Raw genomic sequence first — 19,475 nt, forward strand, 5'->3', positions numbered from 1 at the left:
CATTCTGGTTTTATATTCAAAATAAACAAAATATAAATGTACTTGTTGACTCTAGCGACTGCGGAGAACCATAATGAGACTTTTTTTTATTTATAAATGGACACACATGGAGTGAATTGACAATTCAGCCAATATAAAACAATAATAAAGTAGAAACACAAAACATCATAAAAACTTCTTTTATTTCTAGAAACGCGTCTGACATTTTGCATAGAGCAATAAGTGAAAGATACCTGACTTTAAAAATAAGGTAGTTTACGTAAACATATTTAGCAATCAACAAACAATACATAAATGCAAATGCAGTGAAGTGTGTACTTGAGGCAATAAAAAAGCAAATATATTATAAGGAATTTTCTTTCATAACATTTAACCTCGTGAACTGAAGCAATACATTTAATCTGCTTCTTTCCTTCCTTTGGCAAAAAAAAAGATAAAATTTTATGGCTGAGAGAAACTTTTAGCATCGATTTACTACATGCTTCGTCTCAATCTCATTTTCTAAAAAACTAATTATGTGCTGTGTTGGTTGATTCTACTCCATCCTCACTGCTGCACTAAATAACCGAGACATGATGTAGAAAAAGCATCTGCTTTTATTCAGGGATACAGAGGATGAGCGAAGCACGGAAGAGGATTAGGGCCACCAGAAAAAAAAATGTAATTCTGACTTTTTATTCAGTTGTTTTTTTCTCTTTTTTCCATACACAGGTTGACAAAATGAGAATTTTGAGAGAAAAGATAGGAAACTGAGATTAAAGTCAGAATTCTGAGAAGACATCAGAATTCTGAAATCAAAGTCAGAATCCTGAAATTAACATTAAAATTTTATTAATATCAAAATTCTGAAATTAGTCAGAATTTTGAAATTAACAACAAAATTCTATTAATATCAAAATTCTGAAATTAATATCAAAATTCTGAAATTGACATCAGAATTCTGAAAATAAAGTCAGAATTCTTAAATTAACATCAGAATTCTTATTTCAAAGTCAAATTTCTATTAAAGGGAGAATTCTGAGATTTAAGTCAGAATTCCGAGAAGAAAAAAAGTCAGTTTTAAGTCATAATTTTGTACTTTTTTTTAATTGGTGGCCCTAACTGTCTCCCGTAGAGTCGGTCCGTGGAGCGGTGGGCGTCTAACCGAAGAGCTTGATGAAGCAGGGGTGGCAGTAGGGCTTGTTTTCCTGCTCCTTGAAGCAGCCCTTGCTCAGCGGCTTCATGCAGAACTGGCACACCAGGTGGTGCGGGTGGAACTTGGCGCCCATGGCGGTGACGCAGCGCCCCAGGATGGGCTGCTGGCAGGCCTGGCACATGCTGCCGCGGGACTGGTGGTAGTGGGCCTCGCACAGCGGCTTGCCCTCGTGCTCGAAGAAGCTGCCGTTGACGAAGGGGCTGTAGCACTCCTGGAGGCAGGCAGAGCGGTGACGATTAATCGTGATTAATCTAATTTAGCAATCAAATAATCGATAACCGGAAAATACAGCAAAGTTATTATAGATAACTAAAACTACAGAAATAACAAAAACTGAAATTGAGAAAACATTTTCGTTAACTGAAATAATTATTATGGGGGAAAACTCTTAACTAACTGTAACTGAAATATATAACTAACTGTAGCTATATTGTCTATTTATAAAATTAACTAAAACATACTAAAATTACAGATGTAATATCCTTTGTTTTTGTGTTATGAATGTATTTATCAGCCTTTCGAACTGATGTGAAGTTGATTGTTTTTCCCCAAACAAGCAGTTTACGTCAGATGTTGGGAAATTACAGCACTCTATTTTCCTCCTTTTGCTCGCGCGCAAAATGGCGACGGCAAAAATTGGGAACATCAGGGTTCAACAATAATTGAATAAATGTTTTGAAAATGTAATCTTCTGTTGAGTATTGATTAACCAATCGATGTAAACATAATCACAATACTTTCCATGTTTTTGAATTCTGCGCCTAAGAATTAACCAAAGTCTGAAAGAACTAAAAGTACTACTATAACTAATAAAAACTAAATTTTAAACAAATAAAAACACACTCTTAAAAACTAATTAAAACTAACTGAATCAGACAAATAAAAAGTCACAAAAAAATAAAACTAACTTATAATGAAAACCCCATCTATACACACTCAAGAAAAGAGTAGCATTCAAGCAAAAGCTGTACAAACAATATATAAATAGATTACAGTTGGTTTGGTTGCTAGGTAACCCGCTGGGCCTCACTGGGGTTGCTAGGTAACGGCGAAGTTCCCATGGAATGTAACTTAGTAATCAGGAGGGTTTAAAAATAAAAATTCCTTAATATTGATGAAAATGTTCTACTAGCATTATTTTACGCATAGCAAGACATTATTACTATGTTATAAGTGAAATGAAAAAATATTTCTTAGAGTTAGAATTTTAGTATTTTGGATTAGATTTAAACACAAATATTTCTGATTTTTCATGTGTATTCATGGCTGCTCCGTGTTTATCGGTCTGTTTATGAATAATTCTACAAAAATCACCTCACAACTCAATAACTAATTAAAATCATAATAATCTCCAAAAAATAAAATTAGTGCATCTTAACTTTAACTGGTTGAAGTGTTAATAAAGTTATGCAGTTTAAAGTGATAACACACTGGATTATCACTTTGGCTTGAAGGGAATTATTGAACCATTTTCAGGACATTTTGCAGATTTTTAGTGCAAATTTTAAATAAATTCTTTGAAAATCAATCAACTGATTTGGTGAAAAGAGCAAAAAAACACAAAAAGACAAATCAATAACTTAATTGTTATTGACAATTAAAAGGGTTTAAATAAGAAAATAAATTGGACTGGTCCAAACTGAAAGCTTGTTGTTGTTTTAGATTGTTTCATTTATTATTTCAGGTCATATTTAGGGTTTTTATCGGTGGTCCACTGCTGATTAAATGACAAAAACTCACCCGACACACGAAGCACTGCGGATGCCAGAGAGAGTTCAGAGCTGAGATGTAGTTTTCCAGAATCGGTTCGCTGCAGCCCTGACAGCGGGAGGCAAACAGGGTCAGGAAGCACTGTTGACAGTACTGCTGGCCGTCACGGTCATGGAAACCTGCAGGAGGAAACCACAGAATTACAACAATGCCACCTGAAAAAGAAAAAAAGGTTAAATACAGCTGAGAAAAACAGTGCACCCTTTTTAAATCACCTTGCATTGTAACAAAAATATTAACACAATTTACTTATTTATTTCTTATTAAAGCTAAAAGTATGCTGTAGTCCACTGTTTTCAAAAGAAGGCCATCAGGGGGCGCATGATTATTTTTATCAGAAAATCTAAACTATATTTCAATAATAATAATAATATATAAGTTAAAAATTTACTGAAATATTTGGATGTCAGTCAAGTTGATCAAGCTACTTTGCTCCTCAAGCTAGCATAGCGCAGCTAACTAAAATCAGAAGGTATGAGGTAGCATTTATGCTAAAAGGATAGCGAATAAAAGTGAGATAATCATTCTAAATGTTTGTTTACATGTTTTGTGTTTGCCTGTTTGAAAAAGGAACCTCCTGTAGCTTTCAGAAATATTAAAACCCCTACATGGATCTAAAACCAGTCCAAGTTTTATTTAACAAATAGCTTCATAAACACAAAAACAAAGGATGCTATGTTATAATTTCAGTATATTTTAGTTAGTTTTATAAAGTTCCAGTTGGTTACAGTTTTTCCCCATAAATTACAATTTTTATTTATTTCAGTCAAAACTGTTTTCTCACTTTCAGTTTTTGTTGCAGGGTTTCCTCCTGTGTATTATAAGCCTGGCGGGCCACCTGGCTTTACTTGTGCTCCCACCAGGCTAAGCATTGCTTATTTATTTAAGACTTTTTAAAATATTTGCATTTTTTAAGACTTTATAGTTGGTGTTCAGGCGTTAATCTTCTGATCTTTCAATAACACATAATTATCAGGTGATATTTTCAAATTTCCTGTCAACTTTAACCATTTTGTAACTCAAAAACACGACGTGCTGCTGGATGAATGACTGCCCTAGTGCCCAACCACCGGGTTTAGATAGCTTTCTGGGGGAAACCTTGACTATAGTAATACTGATTCAAATAGATTAATAATATCCGCTTACACCTTCTTTCAGTGTTGTACTTTGGCCGCCATCCAGCGGAAGGCGCCACCGGTCTTCCTTAACCAAAGTCGTTTCAGAATTAAAGATGGCGGCCATTCCAAAATAGGAAAGACAAACGGTCCAGACAGAGTCTGGTGTGTAATGCAAAATCCACATTAACAGGCGGTCTATTTTTGATTCTTTTAGTCCACAGAGTCTGAAATTTAGCTAAAAAACCTCAGAAATGTTTAAGATTTTCTTTTAAACTCTTTCTAATAAGTTTTTTTCTTGCTTCATGTCGCTTCATTCTCCGATTACCTTCGTCTCCAAACGTGCGGCTGCACTTGACGCAGCAGAAACACTCTGGATGCCAGTTCTTGTCCAGAGCAGTGACCATTTTCTAAACAGACAGAGAAACAAAGGTGAGGGAAACAGCTGTAGCTAACCGTTATAGATCTGTATTTTTAAAAAATGTGGTTCTATGTCTCACGTTCAGTATCGGTTTGCTGCAGTTGGCGCAGTGCGGGGAGAAGAGCGTGAAGTAGTCCGACTCGCAATATGGCCGCCCGTCCTTCTCGAAGAAGTTGCGACTGCCCAGCTCCGTCTCGCACTGTGTGCACACGAAGTGCTCCGGGTGCCACACCTTCCCGAGCGCCGTCACCACCTGTTGCACACGGACAGTCGGCTTTACTGCTGCTGGTAAGAGTGAAGGTCATCTACTAACGAGTTTAAACTAAAGCTGATTAACTGATAAGCGAACATTTTCTTAAAAACTGGAGTTTTGTGAGCCGTTGTAGATGTAAAGGAAGAGTAATTTTTTGCCAAAAAAAACCCCTCAGAAATATTGAGATTAATCTCTGAAATTTTCTACAAAAACCCTTTTGAAACACAGAAATTAAAAAAAAATCTAGGAAATTTCTGATTTATTTTAGTGAAAAATTACTCCTTTTTTATATCTAAAATGGCCCTGATCATCTGTCATCCCATCCTCGCTTCAAAGCATGTCAGTAATTTTTGAAGTTGTTGCTCCGTCATGCAGTGCGGCTGAAAAAAAAATCACTATTAAGGAGAAACTTAAGGGCCTTGTTGAGTTTTTATTTGAAAACAGAACCACAGAGTGAATTTTTCACCCTACACTAGACACTGTTTGGACCGTTTCTCTTTCCTGTTCTGGTTTAGCCGCCATCTTGTATCAGCTGGCTGCGGTTAAACACGACCAGCGGCGCCCTCTGCTGGATGGCCACCAAGCTACAACACTAACAGAAACTTTAACAGATGTCATTAATCGATTGGAACTCATTTTAATCTAATAAACCATTTATTGACATTTAATCATAAGCTGATTAATTGTTTGCATCCCTACTGGTGGTTCACATGGCAATGTGAAAGGTCAGTAAAGTCGCTCACCTGTCCTACGACTGGTTTTTGGCAGGCTGAGCAGTTTCCCTTGGAGGACGTCTGAACTCCTTGTCGGCTCAGGTCTGATTGGAGGAGTCCCAGCATGCTGTCCAGTGAGCCTCCAGGTGTGGGCTGGGCTGGAGCGGCGGACTGCTGCGGCGGGGTGGCGGGCCGCTGCGGTGCGGTGACCACTTGGCTGACAGGCGGAGTTGGCTGGTAGAAGGCAAAGAACAATCGTCTTTAAGGGTGACAGTCTTACATTTTCAGCTGATGCGGTTCGCTTTCACACTGTGTCTAACAATCCAAACTCTTTGAAAAAACCTATTCCCCTCCTCACCAGTGGTGGCACTGTGCCAAAAAAGACTGAAGGGAATGACACAAAAACCTCAGTACAAGACACTGAACATAACTTCCTTCTTCCCAAAATGTAAACAAAAATGGAGTAGCGTCAGATTTTAGCGATTGTAGGATTTCCTTCTTCTCTTCTTGAGTCATTTTTTTGGCTAGCGCTAGACTCACACGTTTGTTTTAGTTATAATTACCCAGAATGCCCTGCGCTGTAGTCCATTTCCTGCTTTTGGAGCAGTCTCTGGTCCGCATGGCGTTCACATGTGTATTCAAACCGCACTAGAGTTAATTTTTTTCTTTGATTATGCATTCAGATATCCCCAAGCAAACCAGACTTCTAGACAAACAAACTACAGTTTGATTAAAGCAAATGAAATAAAGCTGGTGTGAATTCACCCTTAAGTCTGGTCTGTGAAGCTGAACTCTGACCTCAGATTGAAGGAGACACTCTAAAACAGATCCTTAACCTTCATCCTCAGAAAACCACGGATGTTTGGAAAAGTGCAGGAATCTTCCTGTAAACATCTGGGCTTTGTTTATATCTCACAGCTGGATCCAAAACTGTTTTAAAATGATGCAAATAAGTTCCTACCTCATCTAAAAAGGAATATCTACCAGCTATCGATCGACTGTTTCAGCTAAAAACGGTTTTAGTTTTCTAATTTCCTTTATGTTCCCTGAAGTCTGTAACTTACCGTCGTCTGGACTCTGAAGTCAGACAGTGAAGCCATCAGTTTGTCCAACTCCATGGTGGCTGAAGTCGCTGAAGGCTTAGAAGAGCTGGAACAAAAAGACAAATCGTCACGTTAGGTCGGATCTAGAAGAGCCTGAGGATTACGGATTCTCTATATGCAGCTTCTGCAGGTGAAATTCAAACATCAAACAGAATTTAGAAGTGAAGTGGATTTTTGTCTAGCAAATTTTTGACTTGTCCTCTTTTTTCTATAGAATTTCTGAGATTAATCTCAAAATTTATGTGTTTTTCTAGCAAATTTATGATTTTTGGAACTCGAGATTTTCTTTTTTCTACAAAAAGTTTGACTCAGAAATTTTCTTGTTTTGCTAGAAAATTTTATAGATTAATCTCAAAATGTTTTTTTTCCTAGCAAATGTTTGATTTTTGTAGCTCAGAAATGTTCTTGTTTTTACTTGAAAATTGCTTAAATTAATCTTGAAATTTGAGTTTTTTGGCAGAAACGTATTCCTATTTTTTTTCTATCTGCAACAGGCCTAATGGAAACTGTTTGGATGCTTCTGATTTGTAACAAGGACTGTGATCTAAAATCATTTTTGTTCCCCAGCACCAGGCCGCATGGTGGCCACTTGGTAGCACCTTGAATATTTTCTTTAAATTATAGTACTTCAGAAGGAAATAAGTATTAAAAACTGCCTGCATTACATTATTTTTACAGAAATATAAAACATCGTATTAATGTTCTGACTGGATCTATGTGCGTTTAAAAAAAATTAACATTTGCTTTACATGGATTACATGTTCTCTTATCTTTCCAATTTTGAAAATAAAGCTTAGAAAACGTAAAAGATTTATTGGATGAGGATGGTGGTGTTGCGTCTGTGTTTCTTGATCTGAAAAAAGCTTTTGACACTTTAAATCATAAAATATTATACATATTATTACCAGATTACCTTTCACCTTCTCTGCCATTATCACCCGGTGTTCTCCCAGGCTCCATTCAGGGACTGCTGGTATTTTCTCTATACATAAATGGCCTCCATTCAGTTCATCCTAATGTATTTATTCAAATGTACGCAGATGATACTGTCATTTATACCCTAAGACAAATGATTCAAGCCAATGAGCTTACACAGTCTGTGGCTAATCAATCGGATTGGTTAAAACTCAACGTAAACAAAACTGTTGGAATGTTTTTCTCCAAATCAAAACTTCCAAATCATGAAGCAGAAATTTATCTGGCTGGAGAAAAAAAATACAGGTTGGGAACAAATTTAAATGTCTTTCTATCATAATGGACTCAAAACTTAGTTTAAATCTCAAATTATAAAAAGTTTGAATTTGAGTTAAATTTAGTATTTCAAATTTTAGTTTCATAAGGCCACATTTATACTACAGGCTTCTAAAATGTTTATGCATGCATGTATTTTATCACATATAAACAACATTTTAATGTGACACTAAAGTTAAAGTTTGTGAAGCTATTTGTGTATTAAATGTGTTGTGCTTATGCAGATTTATCAAATTAATTTGTAATTCAGCACATTTTTGTTTGTGTGTTTTAAAAAAGGAACCTTCTAAATAATTTTGTTACTGTCTTTCTATATTGGATCGAATAGACCGATACTGGAAAAAAGTGGATAGATGCATTTCTATTTAAAAAAGTTTTAAAAAGTTGTAAATTTGACTTACTGAAACTTGTAGATACTCTGGTTTGATGCTCATGGTACAAATTTCAAAACAATTAATATATATTCATTAAATGAGACCTGGAGGAGGTTGAGGTCTTATCCTTGATCCTGTCCCTCTCATCTTTCTTAGAAGCAGGAAACTGGGCCAAGATCTCATCTGCACACAAAATTACACACTCAAGTTAAAGTATAGACCCGTTGCAGAGTAACGTCACGTGCTCTAGATCCCACCGCCATCTCTCTGCTGCAGGCTGACGATGACTACCTTTGGTTTTAGCTGCTAAATTGTCAATATAAGGTGCTAAATCTTAAATGTATGCCTGATATATAAAAGAAAAATGAATGCAGTGCTTTGTTACTAACTGTCAACACTACAACTAGATAACAAGGTCAGGAAAAAGTTTAATTAAGAAAAAAGAAGGAAATAGCTCAGTTATGCTAGCTTGACTATGACAATCTTAACATGTAGATGTGATGTGGAATTCGATGTGCTTTGGTTCAGTTACAAAATTAAAAAAAAGGTGACTTAAACACCTAAAAATATAAAACTATCGCAAACTGAATGTTCTGTTCTTTGTGTGGAAAATGTTTGAGTGTTTTTTGGTGTTGAATCCTGAAACATAAAGTGGCGTTGTTGTCAGTTGCTATGACAACAAGTTTGTGTGTAGCAAAGCCGACACAGAAAGTGAGAAAAAAAGCGGTTTTGAGTTACTCTCTAATGGTTTTTCTGCGTTATTCTTGTATTTGCTGTAGCGCACTGCACTAAACGAATAATTCTCTAGGTTTAATTTTGTTAACAGGATTGTTCTACCGCAGCAGCGTAGAGTTGGATGGCAAGTAAAAGAATCGTCTTTTTGCCCTCCGGCGTTGTGCGCATGCATACATTTCCAGACTTAAACAATAACTTGCAAGAGGTCTATATCTGAACAGCTGAAACTTGAGGTAAACCCATGGAAATGCACTCACAGACCTGTGATGTTAAACTGGGTGGCGTTGAGCTCCTGCAGCAGATGATCCAGCTCATTCAGACCGCCGCCCAGCAGCGAGGAGGAGAAGGCAGGCGGAGGGTCTGCTGAGCGCGGAGAGCGCGGTTTGCACACGGTGCTGCGGGGCAGAGGAGGCATGACATTACTGCTGTCAGTGAATTATTCTTTCAGTAAATTGACTTTTTTATCTGTATGCTCCAGTTAACAGTTAATCAATTACTAAATTAATTATTTCAATAATAGATAACTGAATCACGATTAATGGGATTCAGCCCAAATTTGTTCTTGGTTAAAATCCATCCGTCCTGGATCCCCAGTGTTATTGCTGTGTGCTGTGTTGAATTATGATCAGAGGTGAGATTCTTCTCCACTGCAGACCGGACCGACCTGTATAATTTGTCCGGGTTGGAGTTGGTTGAAGACTTCATTGCTGCAGAAACAGTCTGAGAGACAAAACAGACGATTAGTGAAGGTGAGGAAATTACACAATATGACATGAAAATAAATCTCTCAGTGCCAACCTGCTGCGGCGTGTAGGCGGGCGGCGGCGGTCGAGCCTGCGCCGAGTCGTGGGAGTTGGCATTGGAATTCTGTGGAGGGTCAGAGGTCAGCAAGACGGGACACCGAGGAAGAGGAGAGCTGGTGTTCTCCAAATCTGCAAGAAGGGCATCTGGAAGGAAGGAGGCGGGCATCCAAATGTTAATTTCTAGGAGAAGAAATCTAATTTTGAGATTAATGCCCCCCCCCCGAGACAAAATTTTCAAAATTTTGAAATTTCTGAGTTTCAAAAGTCAAAAATATTTGTTCACAAAAATTTCTGGTTTAATCTCAAAATTTCTCATTTTCTTCTTGGAAATTTTCAACTTTTCAAACTCAGAAATTTACAGTTTTCCCTAGAAATTCTGAAATTAACCTTAAATTTTCTGATTTTTTTCTAGTATATTTTTGTTTTTAGAAAATTTTTAAAAATCTTATTTTTTCTAAAAAAATAAATAAATTCTGAGATTCTAAAAGTTTCTAGCATATTTTTGACTTTCCAAACTTGAACATTTCTATGTTTTTTTTTCTCAAAAGGTTCTGAAGTTAATTCTGAAAATTTTGGCAGAAATTTCCTTTTTTTCAATCTCCAAAGTCCCTAATACGCCATCATAATTTATTGCTCTTACTTACTGTCTAACATCATAATTCTATATTTTGGATAATTTTTTATGGTGCTCAGAGTGGAAAAAAGTTAAGAAAAGACATGCAACATAAATGTGAATAAAAATATGCAAGAGCCTGGTGCAACACAAACATGCACAGACAGCTACGTACCAAAAACAACAATACGAGGACTGAGAGGGTAGCAAGGCGGCTCAGACAGTCCTGAGGAGAGACAGACAGCCAGCGTGACCAAAACAGCAGCAGAAAGTCAGAGCAAACACAACACACAGCTCAGCCGCAGGACAGGATAATCTGCTGTAGCTCAGGGCGGGAATCCGTCTTCATGCTGACATTACTGGGACAGACATTCATATCTGAGGCATGCCAGGGTGCAGAGGAAGCAGGGGAGGAAGAGTGCCTGGCTGCTGATATCCAAACACCAGCCAGCCGCCCCCACACTCTCACTCACATGCTGACTGCCAGAAACAAAGCTAGTTAGCTAGCTAGCAGCTGCACAGCACCTTTGTAGCTTAAAGGTGACCTAATATGCTTCTTCCAAGAGATTGGGATAGACAAAACAAAACTTGTTCATTACATTTTTTTTCACAAAATCATCCTTCAGTAATGAGATCTCAGTCTGCTCAGTTCAGTCTAGTTTGAGCTACGTTCATGATGAGCTGTTTTAGGGGGTCCTGTCACTTTAAATCCAAATAAGCTGCTGCTGACCATGCCCCCCAACTCAACGTTTACACTTAGACGTGAAAATGACTGCAAACTACGAAGGCAATTGTAGATAGAAAAACGGAGGATTGAATTTATGCTAAAAAATAAAAACATTTTCTATAAAAAAAAAAACAATGGAATTTCTGAGTTTCAAAATTAAAAATTTGCTAGAAGAAAATCTGAAATTTTTAGATCAACAACAAAACACTTGTCTTTTCCAGCAGTCATTGTACAGCGCATACAGCAGTAAAATCCAGCTGCACAAATGTTCTGGAACTCGGCTTGGGCTGCTAGGTAACGAGCTGGGCTTCGCTGGGGTTGCTAGGTAACGGAGCAGTGTCTGTCGAATGTTACTTTTTGAAACAGACACAGAAAACATGGACAGGAAAACGACTCAGTAAATCTTTTTTTCAGCGCTTGTATGGAGAGCCATTTCAGCCAAAATTAAATAAATAAATATATAGAGTTTGCTCTGTTTTTAGAAGCAGAATGTGAATTTAGCATAATAGGTCTAACCTGATTTGACCTGACTTTTATCGCAATTCTTTAGTAGAGTTTGATTTGAGTTATTTTAGTCTACTAAAATTACAATGAAGTAGCTGCAAAGAGCAAAATGCAACAGAAGTGTTCATATTCTGTTTATTTTACTGTATTTTCACTCTTAACTTGATTTGGCTTTAAGCTACAAAACCCTGAAAATGTAATTTTTGACGCTAATGCCAATATTATATAAAATTTTATATAATATGTTAAATATTTTATTTCTACTTTGCTTATTAATTGGACTATAATTTAGGTCACACACTAAATAGGTCTCAAATATTGAAAGAAATTAGATTACTGGATTTAAAACAACTTAAAAAATAAAAGAAGAAATATCAAATTTTGGTTATAATATAAGACTTGCAATCCTAAAACTTAGACATATCTGTTTCCAAGAAACAATTTATACATAATTCAGGTTTTTAATTAGTAATGCAGACCATCTGCTGTAAAACTGAGCTTAAACAAGGGGCTCTATAGTCTGTGAGCATCAATAATTCAACTCTGTTTATTAGTTTTGACAAAATACTGTTAACCCTTAACTGGCAGTTTCCCATTCATTGGAACAAATCTAGTTTGTTTGAATACTCTGCCTTTTTTGCCACTACTTAAAGGATTAAACTTTTCACTTTCAATATTCTAATCTTCTGAGCTGTATTTACATCTGTGCACAGACAACAAAGTACCCATTAAAATTGGGTTTAATTTCACCAAACAGCAGTTTTGGCGGATGCGATTTTTCCTGCATTACCGCATTGTGAGGTGCCAAGGATTATAAATCCCTGCCTGAATCGCAGCATTAAAACAGATGTCTGCCCTCATTTCAAGTCAGCAAGTTGTCACTGATCATATCGATCAAAAACAAGGGAACGTCGTCCAAAAGCACAGATGACAAGCTTCAATGAATTTGATTTAGTTTATGTTTTATGTTAATTGAAAATGAGTTACAGTGCAAATGGAATCGGATATCTATTATGTCACCTCTTTATGAGGCAGAAACTCTCGTACTTTAACATTAAATAATAACCATCACTTTAGTCCGTACATCTTCACTTTTCCAGATTTCTAAAATTAAATGGGAATAATATAAATGTTGGAAATCAGAAAGTCAACGCCACACTGTAAAATTGTATTTACTTTGACATTAGCGGAATATTTGAAGTTTTTCTTACCCACTTTTTGCGCTACTGGTTTTGAACCACGCATGAACTCTTGACAATATCTGCGTTTCCATTTCCCATGTAATTGTGCAACTTAATATTACGGAAATAAATTTGCTTAAAGGAAAAACACGAATTTTTAAAAAATATGTTTTTCAATACAAGGTTTCTGTGCTAAATAGATGTATTTTGTATAACTGCAATGGAGACACTTTTTCGGATCACACAAGTAACGTGATTACTACTGGCAAAAACAACAAAAACACAACAACAAGAAGTAGTTGGAAGATCATGGCATTGCAATAATAAAGAGGTCTTCAAATTTCTTAGAACTTTACTTCAACTAAACTCCTATTTTAATGCATATTTATTCATAATGAACCAAAGCAGCTGAAATTACAAACTTGTTTGAAAACTATTCCAGTGAAATGTTGTTATCTATATTTTGTGGTGGATATAAGACATTAACGGTATCCTTCTTTTTTTAAAGAATTAGATGTAAATAATAAATGACAAACTTTTTTAAAGATTTAATCTCATTTAGCCTTCATAGCCAGAGCTGAACCCCAGTTTTACACCATAAATCATGTTAGCTGCCATTTCGCTGGCGAATTTAAATACACTAATATCCCATTCATAACATACAAATAATAATGTGTTGAACTTACTTGTGAAAAGTTATCACCCAAGCCCTCAAGTCAATAGTCCGTCGATTTGAACAAAAAAATATCCCCGCAGTGCTGCTGTTTTGGACCGCTGCTGTTTTGGACCGCTCCAAGATGGCGGCGGTGTTTCTCTTCCTTTTTCTTATGTCTACGTGATGGGGCAGCATGTCTTTAATTACTTATCTAGCGAACAAGCTTATTCGCGTGTGATTTTAATTTTGTTTCTCATTTAATAGAAACACCGCAATTGCGGAATTATGTCTTTTTGCTTTTACATTTGCGAAATATTTACAAAGTTTTCAGCTAGCAGAGGCACTTCCGGTGGACATCGGAAAAGCCACTAGTCGCTGCCACGACCGCGACTTGAGCTCCCTTTGTCTCAAAGTTTTGCGCACATATTTCTTTAGAATGTAATAAATATGTTCAGGAAAGAGAAGTGTTACTTGGAGATTTAAGTAGGAATAAAAATAAATGAGATATTAGGGAATTGTTTCAGAGATCATCTTTGTTTTAGCAGTATTTTTTGTTTTCTAAGAAGAACGGGCATTATGGGGAGATTATAATAGGTCTGATCCATACTCCAATCTGGAAGGTGGCGGTAATGCACCTATAAGTTGTTTGCCAACCGCCATAAAAATAATAAAAAGAAGTTTTGCGCACATTTGTAATGGAACCGCAACTACGTCTTGCTTACCAACCTTTTGCGCCACTGGTTTTGAACCACGTTTGAACTCTTGTGACATTTTCTGCGTGAATCAGATATGAGACACGAATGACGTGAACGTATCCCGCCTCGGTTCAGCCCTGCGGTCACCTTCTCACCCGGATGATTCACACTTGTGGTATGGCCATGTGTTGGGAGGCTAGTGCACAGTCTACATGCCTGCTGGGTTCTTGCCATTTCTCAAACACACACACACACACACACGCGTATACGAACTGCACATATAAGGAGTTGGGCTTCTCTTAATGGGAATTATGACCATATTTAGTTCTGCCTGCTGACTTGTTTGTCTTGGCCAAAGAGACCCTCTAACAAGTGGTCTCACTCCCTGAAAGTTTTACAAAAGCGGCGTAAACTGAGACAAACACCAACCCGGTCGCCCGAGTAATCCTGCCTCTGCGAGTGCAATCCGATCCAGATGTGCCCAGATGTTCTACATCTTGCCATTCACCCCCTCCTGTTGCTTGCGAAGCAAAAGTGCCCGATGACTTCACATGAAAAAAGCAAAAAGCAAATGGCGAATGGGCGGCAGAGAGAAAAACCTTCTCCTTTTTCCTCGAACTGTGTGGCTTGCTGAAATGGAAGAGTTGCTCTGGGCTATTTCTAACACAGAAAGATGTCTCCCTAAACACGTTTTCAAGAAAAAACATCAATAACTAGAAATAAAAGATCCCTTTATGATTTTAAACAGAGCAACTCTGTGTTTTTCCTCTCCATCCACAGCTTATCAGGGGCAATGCATGGAGAGGACGGTTGCGGATCATTTAAAATCTAATTTACAAAGACTTTATTGAATTAGCAGGCCGTGCATGAAAAACTCAGTAGCGGTCAGACAGATGTGGAGTAATTTATTGGGCTCACGTTGTGTGTGGCTTTCAGAGCTTTGACTCTTCCACAGGTTGTCACGTTGCAACCATGAACTGAAATGTGTTTCAGCAGGATTCTCGCATCTTACAGGTAAAAATGCGAAAATGTTTGTTAGAGAACAAACCGGAACACAGCAGACAGGTCAGAGGGAAAGTTGTGCAGAAGTTTAAAACAGGTTTCGGTTCCAAAAACAATATTTCATTATCTGATCATGAAAAGAGGATTAATCAGAGAAGCAGCCACCAGTGGTAACTCTGGAGGAGCTGCAGAGATGCTCAGCTTGGGTACAGGAAGCCAACAGATCAATGTTTAATTGTGCACTACTCCACAGATGCATGTAATGATAATTTTAGTAACCGATTAATCAAGTATTCTGATGATTAATCAAATATTTTTGATGATAAGCGAATATTTTTGACAATCAATCAATTATTCTGCTGATTGATTGGATGAAAAATTCAGTTAACCACATTAATACAATAGAAATTAATTAAAACTAATTAATTCTGATGATTAATCAAATATTTTGATGATTAATCAAATATTTTGATGATTAATCTGATTTTAAAAATTCAGTTAACCACTTAGCTGTATTTCTTTTGCAATAGGAATACAATCAAATAAGAAAATAAACCAATTAATTAAGTTAATTTTTTTTAAGTAAGAACAAATGTTCTTGCCTAAAACATAATAAAAACATTCTTTGGTGTCCACTTGATCAATCAAGGACGACATGTTCAACCCTTTCTGCTTGATTTGACATCCATACAATATAGGGCTAATCTGTTGATTAATTTTTTGAATAACTGACAAATTATTAAATAGAAAAAAGTGCTTAATAGGACATTTTTTGTTATACTTATACAGAATTTGAACCAGATGAAGCTAAACCTGCCACTTGAGGAGTTCAGGAAAATATTTACTGACAAATAAGGTTTTATTTTAATCTTAAATGTAAAATGTATACATTTTTTGTACAGGTTTGTCTCATTTACTGCTCTGAATATGTTGTTCTTTCAGAAAAAGGCCATTTTTACTGTATACTCCAATTAAATCTAATATATTCACGATTAATTGTGATTAATCACACTGGGGCTTCAGCCTTAGTTATTTTAGTTTATTAAAATTACCATAAGGCAACTTTAAAGAGCAAAATGCAACTGAAGTGTTAGTTTATTTTACTGTATTTCTCCTCCCAAAACAACTTTAACAATTAATCGATTACTAAAATAGTTGACAATCATTTCAATAATCGATTTATCACGATTAATTCAATTAATTGATTCAGCCCTAGTTTGATCTGAGTTATTTTAGTCTATTAAAATTACCATAAGGCAACTCTAAAGAGCAAAATGCAACAAAAGTGTTCATAATCTGTTATTTTATTGTATTTTTACTCTTAAAACAACAAGTTTGTCTTTTGGCATATGGTGTTTAGCTATCCTGCCAAAAGTGTATCCTTATTTTAGGGTTGTATGGTGATGAGTTTACAAATGTGAGGTCGTAAGATATCGTGCTAAGATGTTTATTTTATGGAAAACTTCATATCGTCAACACTTGTGTGATGTACCACTGATGTATGGCTGTATAATTGCTCTGTAAAAATAATAAAAGTGTAAGTTCTAAAAAAACCCCAACAACTTTAACGATTAATCGATTATTAAATTAGTAGACGATTATTTGAATAATTAATCACAATTAATCAATTAATCGTTTCAGTCCTACATGATAAATCTAGACTTTATGGAGGAGGAGGAAAGTCATAACAAGTCATATTTGCTGTGAAGATGTGAGATGCACTAAAATAAAATGTTTTGACCTACAAACAAAAAGCTGTTTGTGGAGGAAACAGTTAAAATCCACCCAAACCATAAAACATGGTGGTGGCGGCTTCGTTATGTGGTGGGTAAAATGGATCTAAGTGACTACAGCGTAATAACTGAAAAAATAAAATGGCTTAATTTCCAAATAAAAATACAAAAAATTGGGAAGGTGTCTGAAAAGTGTGGCATGCATTTGCATTCAGCCTCATCTACGAAAACTTGAGACTTAATCAAAAAGTCAGTCTACAGATGTTTAACTCATTGGGCTAAACGCACAATTTTCCTCCAGCGTCACAGTTAAACTAACAGTGAAGAAGTTGGAGGGGAATAAATTCTGATGGAGAACATTTTGCCTGCCTTTCTACTGAAATGGGTTATTTTTAAGCCTCCTGCATGTCTGCACTCTGACTGCCAGGATCAACAGAGGCCAAATTTCCTCTGTTTGGGCAGACCGCCCCTTCCCACAGATTCCCCTCAAGATATCCCAGTTACAACCAAACGAAGATCTGCTACTACAGTACTCACCCAAATCCTCCATGATCGGATCACAGCCAGCTGCTTTTCGCTCTAAAACCAGAACATTTATGGCTGATGGTCGCGCTTTTGTCTCCCTCGGTCCTGAATAACTTCTTGGACACCGTTATCCGCTAAGAGAAGCAGCAAGAAGAGGAGGAGGAGGAAGAGGGAGGGCGTCCCGTTTCTTTTTTCCAACTCTCTTCCTGTCCAATGCCTACCAGCAGACTTTCAGACCGGAGGAGGCGTAGTTAAATAAATGTGGTTACAAACCCGCATTCCCCCTCCGGCGCACGCAAGAAAGACGTAATCCTGGACATTCCCGGTCCATATTTGGGATAGAAAACTACGGATTGAGAGGAAGCGGCGGGATGGACCACTGCTGCGACCAAGCGTTATTACTGAAGCTACTGCGTCCTTCACAAGCAGCATCCTTTAAAAAAAATAAAAAATCCACGTTAGTGTAAAAAAACCTTCTGCTCTGTGAAAATAAATAAAATCTGATATCAAAATGTATTTATTTACGGTTCTGAAAATGTAATTAGTGACGTTTTACTGCCTTCTGTGGGAGCGCAGGGAGTGGTTTCCATGGCAACCGGCTGAAAACTATTGTTCTGCCATTGTGGATAAAAATAAATAAATGAATAAAAGGAGGTGGTAATTTAAAAAAAACAACTGAGAAGTTTTGATATTAATCTCAGAAATTTTCTAGAAAAAAAGTGAAAATTTCTAAGCTTGAAAAGTGCTACAAAAAAACCGTGTTATATATACAGTGCTACCAACTGCGCCACTGTGCGTGGCGCAGTTGGTAGCACTGTTGCCTTGCAGCAAGAAGGGCTTTGACTTTGACCGGGAATCGAACCGGGCCGGTTCTCCCTGTGCATGCGTGGGTTCTCTCCGGGTTCTCCGGCTTCCTCCCACAGTCCAAAAACATGACTGTTAGGTAAATTGGACTCTCTAAAATTCTCTGTTTGTTTGTTTGTCCTGTCTGTCTCTGTGTTGCCCTGCGACAGACTGGCGACCTGTCCAGGTGACCCCGCCTCTCGCCCGGAACGTAGCTGGAGAGGCACCAGCGCCTCCCGACCCCACTGGGGACGAGGGTGTAAGAAAATGGATGGATGGATTTATTTTGCAAATATTCGACATTTGGAGGCCCGAAATTTCCAACGATGTGGCGGAAATGTACTCATTTTCTTAACTATCAAACTATCAAATGGCCCTAATACTGACTAAACTGTATTATTATTATTTGTTGCTTTATCAAATGTGTTAATATTTAAATGCAATGCAATAAAAATCAGCATGTGTCATAACTATAACAAGAAATAAATGCTTAACACTTAATAATGAAATATTAAGGCTATTTAATATTCTATCTGAATTAATGCAATTGTTTTCTTATTGTTGCTTTTTAAAATTAAATATTTGTTTTGAATTCTAACTTATTAATGACATTTCTGCTCTTCTTTAAATTTTGGAATAAAAATTTACTTCAGTACAGAAAATGTTTATTCCAAAATAATTAAAAAATATCTTTATTAAAAAAGACAAACAAAAAAAACATGATGATAATAAAGGGAAAATTTTCTTTAACCACATCAGTGGTTCTCAAAATTTTAAAGGCAGATATGAAAGCAGAAAATAAGAAATTTCCATGTACATCCACATCAACAGGCGCTGTGAAACAGTCGCACACCAAGACTTGAATTTTTAATTTTATCTGTGCTGTTATTTCATTAAAAAATAACATTTCTCAATAACTTAATGTTTTTTGGTGACTGGAAAATTACCAATTTCAGAAACCCTCGGAATGTAACGTCACAAATTAGGCTCTGGGTCGTTGCTTAGCAACCCCAGTGAAGCCCAGCCCGTTACCTAGCAACCTAAGCTGTGTTCCGTACAACGTGCTGCTGGAAAACACGAGTGTTTTTGTTTACTAACCATCCAGAATCCACTTGTTACTTTCGTGTTGCTTCTGCTTTCCAGAGATGAGCGGTTGAATAATCTGAGCATCTGTTTTAAAGCCATTTTTCACCTGCGAGTGTAAACATTAGGGGGGCGTGGTCAGCATCTTATTTGGATTTAAAGTGACAGAGGCCCTAAAACA

At 36.8% G+C, this 19,475-nt stretch overlaps 1 protein-coding gene across 4 annotated transcripts; it reads right to left on the reverse strand.

Annotated features, from left to right (window-relative positions):
- Nucleotides 1–163: 163 nt before the first annotated feature.
- Nucleotides 164–17,590, reverse strand: LOC116727495 (transforming growth factor beta-1-induced transcript 1 protein). Of its 4 annotated transcripts, none has more exons than XM_032574956.1 (12): nt 17,381–17,590; nt 10,522–10,572; nt 9,729–9,877; nt 9,595–9,650; nt 9,192–9,325; nt 8,300–8,378; nt 6,532–6,616; nt 5,498–5,701; nt 4,581–4,754; nt 4,409–4,490; nt 2,936–3,084; nt 164–1,406 (listed from the first exon to the last, which is right to left on the reverse strand). In XM_032574956.1, the coding sequence occupies exons 1-12, from the start codon at nt 17,391–17,393 to the stop codon at nt 1,140–1,142; spliced, it is 1,443 nt and encodes a 480-aa protein (XP_032430847.1). In that variant the 5' UTR covers nt 17,394–17,590; the 3' UTR covers nt 164–1,139. The 4 variants fall into 4 exon arrangements, with proteins under 4 accessions (XP_032430847.1, XP_032430851.1, XP_032430849.1 ...); XM_032574960.1 differs by lacking the exon at nt 10,522–10,572 and adding an exon at nt 13,445–13,589 and having other exon boundaries at nt 17,381–17,585; XM_032574958.1 differs by lacking the exon at nt 10,522–10,572 and having other exon boundaries at nt 17,381–17,586.
- Between the last annotated feature and the right edge of the window lie 1,885 nt (nt 17,591–19,475).

The sequence above is a fragment of the Xiphophorus hellerii genome, chromosome 10 (assembly GCF_003331165.1).
Source record: "Xiphophorus hellerii strain 12219 chromosome 10, Xiphophorus_hellerii-4.1, whole genome shotgun sequence".
Taxonomy (NCBI): Eukaryota; Metazoa; Chordata; class Actinopteri; order Cyprinodontiformes; family Poeciliidae; genus Xiphophorus; species Xiphophorus hellerii.